The 14,484-nt window shown below is 29.9% G+C and overlaps 1 protein-coding gene across 1 annotated transcript in view; it reads left to right on the top strand.

Annotated features, from left to right (window-relative positions):
- LOC127738641 (synaptotagmin-14-like) overlaps positions 1-14,145 on the top strand; it is a 35,442-nt gene extending 21,297 nt beyond the window's left edge. Inside the window, exons 5-9 of the mRNA XM_052249964.1 lie at positions 3,007-3,286; positions 5,410-5,567; positions 7,984-8,173; positions 9,613-9,825; positions 10,396-14,145. Coding sequence (XP_052105924.1) covers positions 3,007-3,286; positions 5,410-5,567; positions 7,984-8,173; positions 9,613-9,825; positions 10,396-10,496 — 942 coding nt within the window. The 3' untranslated portion in view covers positions 10,497-14,145. The remainder of the gene's footprint in view (positions 1-3,006; positions 3,287-5,409; positions 5,568-7,983; positions 8,174-9,612; positions 9,826-10,395) is intronic.
- The last annotated feature ends 339 nt before the right edge of the window (positions 14,146-14,484 follow it).

Raw genomic sequence — 14,484 nt, 5'->3', positions numbered from 1 at the left:
TTTATTATTGCTAATAATGCAACTGTGTGAGTATTGCAATAATAAGAACTCACATAGTGATATCTGATACATATATATCCATGATATCTGTATGCAGATTTTCCTGAAATTGCAAAAATTAATCTTACATTTTTGTCCAATCTTCAAAAATCGCAATAAAAAATGCATGCAATAATTTCTGTATTTACAGAAATATGCATATTGTGAATAAAAAACACATTGTTATTTAGCACACAAGTATGAAAAAGGTTTAACTTCAATATGAAAACTTGTATCATATGGACATTTCATAATAAATTTGGATTCAACATTGGTTGGATGGTTATAAAACTATTGATATAAGTTCTGAAAACAAACTTTAAAATGTACTTGTTAATTAAGTGAAAATTCTGTGTAAACCATTGAAAACATGATATGAATAAAAGATAACCTTGATTATGCTTTACATTACCATTATTTTAATTTCCCTTCAGCATCATTAATTGAGTAATGACTAGAAAAAATATTCAAATTACCAATATGCATTAAGTTTCTTGATAGAACACAAAGCAACAATTTAGTATTCATTGAAGCAATGTTTAGAACAAATTATTTATAAAATGTCATTATGGTAGACATTTTCATATTGAAGTCAAACCTCTTATGAATCTTGACTGTAAGCGTGTTGGTGTAACCTTAAAAGAATCCTCAAAATCACTTTGTATCTACTTTTTATACGAGCGCAAAAAATTTTGGCGGTCGTATGACGTTGGCGTCATCGGCGTCTTCGTCCGAAAACACATTGGTTTTCGCACAATAACTTTAGTTTAAGGGAATGGATCTCTATGAAATATTACCATAAGGTTCAATACCACAAAAGGAAGGTTGGGATTGATTTTGGGGGTTATGGTACCAACAATTTGCAACATATAAATAATATAAAATAAAAACAACAATATAAATTCGAATCATATAACCAATTCTAAGTTCTTTGACTACAGTTATTCTGTGTCAGATATTTAATTACAATCCAAATTCAGACCTGTATCAAGCGCGAATATTGCGTCCATTTTTGCCCCAACTGTTCAGGGTTGGACCTCTGCAGCCGTATCCAGCTGCGCTCAGCGAAGCAATTTATTCTTTTTTTCCTGCTATGAATTATAAAGCATCTTCACTGCCAAACAGTACAAGTAAACAAATCTTATGATGTAATAAACTGCTAATCGAAGGACGACCAGTAAAAAGGGACATTACTCAGATTTTCTGGTAAAAATTTATGGTCTAATCCTGCATTACTATTCAAAATGTACTATTTTTATAGACCACATACTATGATATTACAACAGGTTTTCTTCCCTTAAATCTACAAGTTTTAATAAATAGCCTTCTATGATGCACAACTGTTGATGATTTTCATTTTCTTTGAAAAATTCTATTTGTGAACTCCTGCCCCCCTCCCTCCAAATAAAAAAAAAAACACACAGATGATATTATAAGAATCATTTTAGCTACCAATACCATACTTCATTATTGGCTGAGCAGTGATGTGTATGTGTTTACATCCTTGTCCTTGGTCTTCCAGTGGACAGTTGTGTTATTGTCAATCTAACCACATCTTATGAAAAATTTCTTTCATTGCTAAAAATATCAAATTAGTTGCATTTTTAAGAAGTGACATTTGTAAAGCTGGCTGTATACATATGCCAATGCAACAGAAATTGGAGTTTGTGTCACAATAATTACACTAATTGTTATTGATTAATTAATTAGTGATCTGTAAGATGAGGTCAAGCAACAAATAGTTAAATGTCAATACAATAGTCTGATAGAATACAATAGTGAAGGATTTATAAACATTTATATGAAACTGTCTTGCAATATAATGGAATTTAGAACAAAACATGGAAAAAAGCAATACTAATCATGGGAATATAAACTTGCTGTTGGAAAATATCAAATCCATATGGCAGTGAGCTATGTGAGTTAATTAATTTGTTGATGGCGAAAGAAAATTTTATTTTTTTATCGCAGGAAATTAATATTATGTTGTGTACATTGTATCAAAATTATACAAGAAGTCTTCTTTGGATTTATGCTATGCTCCAGCATTATGTTAACAAAAACTACACCTTCAGAAATTATTGCATGCATTCATTTCTACTTATGTTGATCAACAGATGAAAATGTGTGTCAATTGATCATTTAATGTAATTTTGTAAAATGCAGTATACAAATAAAGCCACCAGATTAAGGGATGCAAGTTTTAATTAATGTGTTACTAATCATTTAGTATTTTTCAGAGAGATTAACACTTCTGAATTCCCTGTAGGACAAAAAAAAATCTATAAAAGTTCTGTTGTTATAGTAATTATTTCTTTTACCAGTCATTCTGGTTGTTGATACTAGACTCCAGGCTATTAAGAGCTTCACATATTGCATGGAAGCTTTTTCTATTAATAGATCTCTTTTGGTTCTTTGTATCCATGCCATTGATGTAGAACACATATCTATTGAAATACAGCATTTTCTTTTATCAGTTGTCCATTTTGGTTTTGATATAAAGCTTTACATATTGTATGAACACTTGTCTATTGATGAAGACCTCTAGATGTCTTTTGATGTATAACACATACCCGGTATCTATTTTAATTCAGCATATTCTTTTATCAGTTGTTGGACATTTTGATTGTTGATGCTAGACTCTGTGATTTAAAGCTTGATATATTGTATGAACACTCTAGATGTCTTTTGATGTTTTGTGTTTTTGGGTTGCTGTCTCATTGATGTATAACACATATCTGTTTAAATTCAGCATAGTTTTGTATCCGTTTAATTTGCCAGTTGTCCATTTTGGTTTTGATGCTAAATTCAGAGTCTCTTGATTTAAAGTTGACATATTGTGAAGACACTTGTTGTCTATGGAAATCTCTAGATGTCTTTGATGTTTTTTGTCGTGTTGCTGTCTTATTGACGTATATCACATACTAGTACCTGTTTTTAATTTAGCATATTCTTTGACAATTCTAGGAACATTTATTTGATGTCAGTGACCTTCAGAAGGAACCACCTCTAATATCAAAATGTGGCAGCATAGAGATGACCTTTTCTTACGACCCCAAACGTGGCAGAATGGCAATAACTGTACACCAAGCTCAGGAAATTCCTAGTGTTGAACGTGGAGGTGCTAGTCATGCTCAAGTTAGGATTGTATTACTGCCTACCAAGAAACAGAAGTTTAAAACCAAAGTCAAATCTGGCCAGAGTCCTGTATACCAAGAGAGTTTTGTCTTTAGTAAAATACCACAAGGTAATGTTATCACATGGTTCTATTCTTTCAAGTAATATTATTAGATTTATAATTATTTAACTAATTGGGTGCTGGTTAATTTTAAATGTCATATGATAAGCTCTAGATATCTTTCTTGCGGATTTGTATTGTTGGGTTACTTAAACGGTGATTTTTGATCTATGACATTGACAAAAATGTAAAGATTTAGATGATGTTTTTAAATTGTATTGAAAACTTGGACAAAGTAAAGTAAGTAAGTAAGTAAGTAAATTTTATTCAGAGTCGGCATATATATACATAATAACAGACAAAAAAACATGAGCTCTAATGAGCTCTTTAACCGACTATCACATAAAAAATCATGCAGCATCATGCAAATACTAATAAATAAAAATGAAAAAGCATGCAAATTTAATGAAAGCAAATTAATTTTTTGATTTATGAGCCTCCAGAGTCAAAGCTCATTTGGCAAGCGCCTCTATGTGCACTGAACGGGGGAATCAGCAAATCACTTGAATATCATAAAATAATAAACTAAAAAGCATAAAAACAATAAATAAATAAATTATTAAGCACTAGCATTTAATAGCAGATATATTTAATAAATGCATAAAAAGCAGAGCAAAACAAAGGGTATCTTTATTCTTTTTCTTGAAATCTAAAGGTTCCTGATGTTAAAGGGACATAAAGGTAAATGTCAAATCTGCCAAAAACTAGCCTACTTCTATTTTATGGTCATTAATTTATTTTTATTACGTCAAAAAAACAAAAAAATAGTTATTACTGTTTACATTATTGAGTTTAAATGCTAGTATTTTGCATCACATTTACTATTGGTCAAACAGTACTTAACAAAATATCTGGAAACCTGAAAATATTCCAATTCTAAATATATAATGGGGAACACCTCTCATGTAGTAACTGTAAAATTTTACGACATATACTTTATTGTCCATGAAAAAATCTGGTCAGGTGGTTCTTGTACGTGTTTTCTCACAGGGTTGGCAAAAACCCGGTTTATATGAGTATTGCCCAGCCCAGTGGGAAATACTGGGAAAACCCGGGTTTTACTGGGTAATAAAGAAATACTGGTTTGAAACTTTAAAAGAAGACTCTGTGTTCAATTACAAATGCAATACATACAAAAGATATAGTTATAGGACATATAAAAATAAAAAAAATTAAAATACATAATTTTTTTTAAAAGTGTATTAATTTGAAAAAAGTATCTGTCCCGCAACTCTTGAGACAAATAGAAGCACAAATAGACTTATGTGAAAAGTTTTCTCAAAAAAATTTATAGATAACCCTGCTGAAACATGTACAAATTAAGTTGCCATTCTGTCTTAATTGGTCAAACTCTTAACATGGTAGCCAAAGTATTCTTTCTGATTATTTTCTATAATTATAACTAAAATGGAAATGGAAAATGATTATTTAACAATGTTTGTTCATCCCTATTTTTATTTTTGAAACAATTTTAGCATGATAACTTTATACATAGACATCACTTATTAATAAGTAATTATTTAGATTATAACACAGATTTGTTTATACTGCAATAATAAGTCTTTTCATCTCTTTAAGTGTGAGTGAATTGTCCCCTTAGGGTGTATATTTAGCAATATGATTGAAATCAATTATATATTCCAGTTTATTGTACTAATACACAACACTAAAATGCATTTTCAATCAAAGCTGAGAAATAAACAAGGTATCAAAAAATTAGCAAAACTTATAGGTATTCTGCCTACATAAAATTATTAAAGAAAAGGAAGATTTTAATTTGTTTATTCTCTGAAAATGACTCTCAATGACATGGTTATCTGTATAAAATGTGTATTTTTAGCAATAATGCTATGAAACTACAGTGTTTCTTTACTATTTTGTGTAAAAATAAGCTCAAAAAAGCGTATTGCCCAGTATTACCCATTTCTGGGAGTATTGCCCAGCCCGGGAAAACCTGGGGTTTCCCACCTGGGTTTTCCCGCCCGGGTAATACTTTGCCAACCCTGGTTTCTCACAAAAAAAGTGACATCAAATAAATCTTGAAGATCCTTGTATACACAGACTCATGGGATTGGAAGAAGTTTATTAAAGTGGTACCATTATTGATACAACTTCTTAATATTATATTTCAGAGGAAGTCCATAGTATGGGAATACGTATCCGTCTGTATGGTGTAGAGAGGATGAGGAGAGAGAGAATGATAGGAGAAAGTATAATAGGATTTGCCTCATTGAATCTTGATAGTGCTTCAACACATTTTGTCATTCTTGAACCCAGGAGTAACCTGAGTGTAAGTTATAAATTGCTTATAAGAATGTTTGTGGCAGGGCTTCTAACTTTGTACTATACATTTTAATATTAGGACTTTCAACTTCAATATAGTGATATTTTAGCTGCAAAAGAATAAACTTAAGCCGCAGATTCATGTTATTGACAGTTTCAGATAGGAAATATTGCAAATATTGTTTTCTGACAGCTGGAGATACAGAAATCTAGGTTAATTTCAAAGAAAGACAAGAAATCTTGATAGACTGGTTACTGTACATATTTTTTTCAGAATCTTATCATCCAGACAAGTTTATAGTTGGTTTTGATAGTAAAGTGATATGTAAAAAATTCAAATTATGAAACAGAAGATTACTCTACATGATTTAAAATTTTGTTTGTTTCATCAGAATTAAAGTAAAGATTAGAATTTTTATCTTAAGATTTATAGGTATACAGCCAGAAATCATAAAACTATGATGTGGCTTATTTAACTTCATCTATGCAAGTACTCAACCTAAGTTCGATATGGCCTTAATTGAATGAACCTTTGACCTAATTCACTAACATGGAAAACTAAACTCGGTTCTGATATTTATACATTTAAGTGATATATATATTTATATCTGAATATTTACTCATACAGCCTATTCTTTTTATAATTATCTACCATAAAAACAATTAATGTGATTGTTGATCAACAGACAAAAAATGATTAATAATATGTCAGGTAATGCTGCATACAAAAAGATGCTATCAGAATGTTAAAAACATGTTTGATATAATGCGATGCTAATCTCATCATTTTCCACCAAATAAAAACATCACAAAATTACAGAATTTTTATGCCCCCACCGTAGCGGAGGGAGCATTAAGTTTTACCCTTGTACGTCTGTACGTACGTACGTCCCAAAATTGGTTTCCGTTCTCTAACTTTAGTTTGTCTCAACCAAATGTTATGAAACTTATACACAACACTTATTACCACAAAACACAGATTAAGTTTGAATTTTGGTGGCGTCACTTTTACCGTTCTAGAGTTATGCCCCTTTACAAATGGAAAATTGTTGAATTTTTCGTTTCCGTTCTCTAACTTTAGTTTGCCTCAACCAAATGTTATGAAACTTGTACACAATGCTTATTACCACAAAACACAGATTAAGTTTGAATTTTGGTGGCGTCACTTTTACGGTTCTAGAGTTATGCCCCTTTACAAATGGAAAATTGCTGAATTTTTCGTTTCCGTTCTCTTACTTTAGTTTGCCTCAACTAAATGTTATGAAACTTGTACACAATGCTTATTACCACAAAACACAGATCAAGTTTGAATTTTCGTGGCGTCGCTTTTACGGTTCTAGAGTTATGCCCCTTTACAAATTGAAGAATTGCTGAATTTTTCGTTTCCATTCTATAACTTTAGTTTGCCTCAACCAAATGTTATGAAACTTATACACAATGCTTATTATCACAAAACACAGATCAAGTTAGAATTTTGGTGGCGTCACTTTAACCGTTCTAGAGTTATGCCCCTTTTGAAAAGGAAAAATTGCTAAATTTTTATTTTCTTCTAAATATCAAGTTATTTTTAAAATCGTACATATACCTTATCTTTCTTTTTCCATGATTATAATTGAATCAACTATAATCAATGCTTTATACAATGCAATGTTTAATTTTGACTTCCACCGATAAAACACAGATCAAGTTGAATTTGGGTAGTGTCACTTTAACCATTATTGAGTTATGCCCCTTTATAAATCGAAAGATTGCAAAATTTTTAGTTTCCATTCTGTAACTTAAGTTTGCCCCAACCAAACATTATGAAACCTATACACAATATTCATTACCACAAAACTAAGATCAAGTACAAATTTTTTGTTTCCGTTTTCTAACTTTAGTTTGCCTCAACCAAATGTTATGAAACTTATACACAATGCTTATTACTACATAATACAGATTAAGTACGAAATTTGGTGGGAACACTTTTACCATTCTTGAGTTATGTCCCTTTATAAACATAAAAATTGCTGAATTTTTCGTTTCCGTTCTCTAACTTTAGTTTGTCTCAACCAAATGTTATAAAACTTATACACAACCGTTCTAGAGTTATGCGTGTTTACAAATAGAAAAATTGCTGAATTTTTAGTTTCTGTTCTCTACTTAAGTTAGCCTCAACCAAATGTTAAGAGACTTACACACAGTGCTTATTACCACAAAACTCAGATCAAGTTCAAATTTAAGTAGCGTCACTTTTACCGTTCTTCAGTTATGTCCCTTTATAACTATATGATATGCAAGCGGGGTCATCATCTGTGGACACTATCCATATTTATTTCATTTTGGTTCATGATGTTTAATATTTTGATTGAAAACTAAAAAAAGGTTTGACCAAATAAGTTGTGGATATCTCTATAAAATATAAAATATCTATGTATTTTTAGGGTGGAGAGTCCCAATTTGATGTTTCCAGCCTTTCAAGGAGTGACAGTGCATCTTCTACCCAGTCCATGCAGCATGGCGGTATGCCAGAATTGTTGTTGGGTCTTGGTTATAATGGAACAACTGGTCGATTGACAGTTGAAGTCATAAAAGGAAGTAATTTCAGAAACATGGCCATGAACAGAGCCCCAGGTAAACTTAATTCATTGCTAATGTAGTGTATTAATATTGAAAGATGATTATAGAAAAACTAATCAAAGATTTCAAATATAGAAAAATATAAAAATAAGAAGATATGTACGATTGTCAATGAGGCAACTCTCCATCAGAGACCAAATGGTATAGAAGTTAAAAGTGTCTTAAATTTTATCAGCTCATGAATTTTATATAGGTATATAAAGTTATTAATTGCAAATGACTCTAACTAATTCCTGTTCTTGCAAATTGAACTGTACACTTTCTCCCTCCCTAGGCCTGTAAAGGATAACTTCGCCTATCAATTGTTTGTAGAATTGAGAGGTTTTTGAGGTACAACCTGTATTTGCTGTCCCATTTTTGATGGTACTTTTATTATACAGTATCATGTGAAAGCATTTTAAAATTTCACAGTCTGTAAATTTATAGGGAAGTTTCATAAGAAAGTAGGTATTGGTCTTTGAAGCATTTTTTTCAGAAACTTCCCAAACTAATAATATTTCTTACCATAAAAGTAATGCTACAATATGTCTTAGGTCAAATAGAAGCTTAAATTGCAGCTTTAATGACCTCCAGATAAGTTTGTTTTGAATAACAATGTAAAAAGGTATTAGGTTAATTATCAAATGTGAATTATCTCCCTTTAAGTGAAACTGCTAGATATCATGTTTTCTATAGGCTTGCAGCGGTTTTTTTTAACCAGTTTCAAAAAATTGCTTTATTTTTCAACTGATAAAATATGAATGGCATTGACTTCATTATTGTTGCCATAGTTATATAAATGTAATCTATATATTGATATTCCAGCGATCATAAGAATACGAGGTTAAGTTAAAGATTTTTGGTGATAGTAGGAATTTTCTCTTCCTTGTTAAGTTTTGTTTAATGTTTATTTTGTTTGTTTATTATAGAGTTGAAAATTAATGCATTCATTTTGGTTGTAAAAATCAGAATATATTTAAAAAGCATGTAAAATTAAAGCACTTGTAGTGCTATAACTTTTGGAAAGAAAAAAATTCATGTACATGCTTACACTAAAAATTGTATCCTTAGCATCTGCTTTCAATTTTCAATTGAATAAAGATATTGCATTCATTTTTGATTATTTTTTTCATTGTATGCTTTTTTAGAGAACATATATATAGAAAAGTTCAAGTCTTCTTGTAAAGATATACTTGCATGGGGTATTGAGTTTTTGATGAGGCCTTTCTTTAAGTTTATATCTATATATAATTAGATCTGAGACAATTTTTATCATGACAAAAGCAATAAACAATAATGGAATTCAAAAGGGCACATCTTAAGATTAAACATAAAAAAATCAGAATAAAATTATTTATATAGTAGTTGAATACAGTACAAGGAAGCATATTTTTTTAGTACACATATTCACAGCAAGAGCAATAGATTAAATTATACATGATTTCCAATTTCAGATACTTATGCCAAACTAACCTTAATGTCCCCAACTGGTCAGGAAATCACAAGAAGTAAGACCTCTGTTAGAAGGGGACAGCCAAATCCATTGTTTAAGGAGACGTTCATGTTCCAGGTGGCATTGTTTCAGTTAGCTGAAGTGACCCTGATGGTTTCTGTGTATAACAAAAGAAGTATGAAGAAAAAAGAGATGATTGGATGGTTTTCATTAGGTTTGTTGTATATCAATTTCAAAATAACTGACATTTTGGGTATTTAAAAAAAATCAGCATTCTTAAAATCACAATTTCAAGTGGCCACAAGAAAACTATTTCTCATTGGATGTATTGTATTCTATATATATTAAACTAAAAAAATAATGGAGTTAAGTAATATTGCCAAAGTGACAACATTCCATAAAAAAATAACAGGAAGGCAAATTGAAAACATACAATCCACATGTTCCTTTATTGTCTTCAAGAATGACCGTTGACCTTTACCTTAAGGTAAGCAACACGCTGCCCCAAAGTTGGTCATCTGCTGCAAAAAACATAAATTTTGACAATTTTTCATCCTGGTCTTGACCTGCATGACTGAAAATGTCAATACATGCAGCTAACTGTAGCCTAAATAGAGAGTGGACCCCAGTGAACACAGTAATCACTCATTAAGTGGGGGGAACAAGTTTGACCCATTATCATTTAAAAACTTATGCTCTTAACAGGAGTATTGATTGATTGTTGGTTGCTTAAGGTCTAAAGGCAAATATTTAACAGTTTTATGAAATCTTAATTTTTCTTCAGGGTTGAACAGTAGCGGTGAAGAAGAGCTTTCTCATTGGACAGACATGAGGGAAAACAAAGGTGATCAAGTTTGTCGCTGGCACGTGCTATTGGAGTCTTGATTTGAACACAGGATGTGAATTTGTGGCATTTTACAAAGTTATTGTTATAAAAAATTCTGTTGTTTTTGTTCTCCTTTTAACAATTTTTCTTGTCAAAATTGCATACTTTGTGAAAGAAATATTATTACCCTAGGAAAATTGATAGTCATTAAAAAAGTTTTACCTGTTTTTACATGTTGACAATTGTCGTCATATTAAGTTATTTGGAAAACTAAAATTGTTATTGACCTTACAGCTAAATAAGATGTATATTTTCATTGAAAGTTTTGTAAACTTTGACTTTATTTGCTCTGTCTTCTTTATTATTGACTAAGACACTGGGTCCAGTATCTTTCATGCATCAGTAATGTTTTTAACTGAAAAATGAAATGTATACTCACATTGTTGTGATATGTTGTTAATAACCGACAAATTAAGATAGTCCCAATGAAATATTTTGATGTTTCTTTACACAAAATAAGCACATATACTCAATACAAATATGAATATTACTAGTTATGGATTGGTTATTATAAAATATTATTAAAATAATAAATAGGTAATAGAATATTAATATCATCAAAATGTTAATCTCTGAATATATATAGTTTATTTACATATTATTTTTGTTATACCTTTACCAGTATCTTAAATTATACAATTGTTTTCTTCTTTTTTTAATTAAAGCATAATGTTGACTTGTTTTGTTATACCAGTATCTGACATTATACAATTGTTTTTTTCTTCTTCTTTTTTTACTAAGTGCATTATATTGACTTGTTTTGTTGTACTTTTTTTTTACATTCTAATGATTTTTTTTGACAATCTTTTATTCTGGTTGTGGTTAAATAATGCTCTTGCAGTATCCATTTTTTTCATTTCATACCTAAAGTGTTCAGTTTTTTTATATATGATTTTATAGTACATGTATAGATATAAAGCAGTGCATATAATAATAAATATAACCCTATGAATATATAAATGGCCATATTAAGTTTCTTTACACTTTCAATTCTTTTATAAAGGGAGATAAGCTATTTTTGAAAAAAATCAAATTTTAAGATTTAGATATCCTCAGAGAATGCATTGTCAATAGGCTTATCTACATAAACAGCTTATTCTCAAATTTATTTATTGTACAGAATCTTATAAATATTACCAAATGCAGTTCAAAGATTCTAAATACCATGTACGGTCAAACCTGCTATAAAAGTCATCTTTATCAAGCAAAAACCTGTCTTTGCAAGTGCTCTCTACCTACGCATTTTGAACTTTAATTCAAAGGTCGCCTCTCGTTTAAGGTCAGTTTTACTTTCTCCCCAGGGTGACCTTTATACAAAGATGTTACTGTTATCATAAAACGTATTATAGGGATGTCCCTAAGGAGAGAAATCTCTTCAAGTAAGTCATTCAGACCTACATTTTATGCTCCATTGTCTTATATTATGTTTTATTAGAGCAAATTTGGAAGGGGATGAATTAGGCAAATTGTGATGACCTATTATAAATTACATATGTGCATCCTATGTTATTTAAGTTTAAACAAATTACTAGAGTAAAGGCTAAATGATTTAATTCAAGAAGATGTGATTTTACAACTGTGATATAAAAACTACTTACTGTTTACGCACAAAATCAAATAAAAATATGATCAGTGTCTTTCTTTCGAGTAAATGTTAACTCACAGAGACAAAAACCAAAGTTCCTTTAAATTAGTGTTCATTTTTGTTAGACTTTTTTATATATATTTCTCTTTATTGTTATATTTTGTTTGTATAGTAATAGTTGAGAACAACTAATGTAAGATGTATGTGTTACATTGCAATGTAAATCATATATGTATTAACCAGTTTTCTTGCACGTGAGCAATTTTATTTTGATTTATTTTAGGCTAATTAGATATGGTTGATATTTTGATAAAATTGCCAAGTAATGACTGTTTTTAAATAGCTTTAAATGCAATTGAAGTAGAACTTACAATTTGCTAGAAAATTGATTTTAAACATGTGAATTACACTATTAGGTATAAATGGTATGTAAGTTGTATATTGTTTAATCTTTTCAAACATTCCATATGTCTTGTTATTCTTAACTATTTTTAGGGTTGTGAAAAAATAGAGAATGAATGAAATAAATGAAACTGCCTGGCATAAATTGATAATACAATGCTAGATGACATCTTTTCTCTGACAAAGCGACATTATTTGCTATCTTTGTTTGGATTATATTGTTAGCATTCCATAAGGGATAACATTATAAAGGTTATTCAAGCCATATGCTTGGTAAAATTGATATTGAATGTAAATTTTCCCCACTCTCAAGGAACCAAAGTTTGCCTGAATTTCAAATGAGAAACTACCTTCCAAACCACACAATTCAGCTTAAAGGAAAAATATTTCTAAGAATCAAGCATAGATAACAGAGCGCTACAATAATATTTGGATAGTGAATGATTTTGTTTATCAAAGTTACAAAATTTTCTAACCCATCTTATCATTTATTAGACTGAATTGTTTTGTTAATATTCATGTAACACATTTCAATATTTACATAAATTGTGACCAAAAAGTAACTTTTAGCCAAAGTCTATTTACAGTTTACATGTACATGTACTCAAAACATTCGTATATATTTGATGAATCATACTCAGAATTTTATGCAACAATTTGATGGTCGCAATGGTGCAATACATTGATCTACACAAATGCACAGAGTATATACTCGGCAATATGTATGTTATTTCCTTGTTACATGAGGGTGAGTGTAACTGTTTGAATCTCACATTTAAGCATGAAATATAAATAATATTTTATAATTAACATAGGATAAAAAAAAATTGGTTGTTTATGCTTTAATTTTTCCTGCAAAGAATGTATTTTAAATGTGTTGTAAAATTGTGTTCTATCCATGTATACAATCAATGATGCAAGATCAGAACATATATTTCATTTTACATAGCTTTATTTGGACTGTACTTAAATGTGACTGTAAATGAAAATGGTACATTGCCAATGCAAATTTAAAATTCATGAACAATTGAGGAAGATATATTCATTTACAAGCTAGAATGTTTATAAAGTTCACTGTAAGTCATTAGCCAATTAATTCCTATTCTTTCCAAATTTCAATGCATGAAATCAATGCTTAAAACTCTTTGGGATGCTTAATAAAAAGCATTTATGAGACCAGGGAATTCCCTTTGAAATCTCAACTATGGGTTAAAATTGCCTCTATAGATGGTTAGCTCATTCTCAAAGTGCCATCCCTGAGTACCATATATGTGTTTTAATGGAACAGCCCTTTAAACTTATCAGACATTTTCACTGTGAATATACATGTATTGTAGGGATCTTTCCTATATATATCTTTGATTTCAATTCCTTCTCACTCCATCTTATTCAGGCTTTTAATTTAGAATTTAATAAAACTGTTATTAGATAAATTAATATTTGTATTATATACCTAAAAATTGCCTTGATAAGAATGAGGTACTAATACACATTGTTGTCTATTTTGCCCTGTTAATTATAAAACCTGTAAAAAATTAGGCTAGTTGTTTCATAACTTTTATCTGTTGTCTGTTTACATTGTGATATTTTTTATATCTCTTTATCTTGTTACTTCACTATGTTGTAGAAATACATGCACAAAAATTAAAGATTTTAAGCGATGTTGCCTTTTGTTCTTTATATTGATTGTCCTCAAAATATGCAAGAAATCATTGCCACTGGACATTAAGCAAGAAACAATCTATCTTTTGGCAAACATATACCTTATTGGAGTTATGAGGGCAATAATTTCTATTCTAGAAATAGAACTGATGAGTGAAATGTTAAATTGTCATTAGTAGATGTCTAAAGCTATTAAAAATGTAAGCTCTTGTCCAAAACAGTTACAATTTCAGGTGTGCCACTCCAACATACAGATAATGAATAAAATGACTAACCTTGCAATATTCTTTTATGATTAATAATTCATCTTCTATGATAAGTGATATTAAAGATACTGT

Source organism: Mytilus californianus, unplaced genomic scaffold (genome assembly GCF_021869535.1).
Source record: "Mytilus californianus isolate M0D057914Y unplaced genomic scaffold, xbMytCali1.0.p SCAF_4, whole genome shotgun sequence".
NCBI lineage: Eukaryota > Metazoa > Mollusca > Bivalvia > Mytilida > Mytilidae > Mytilus > Mytilus californianus.
Note: the sequence above shows the minus strand (reverse complement) of the source record. Positions and strands in the feature narration are given on the sequence as shown.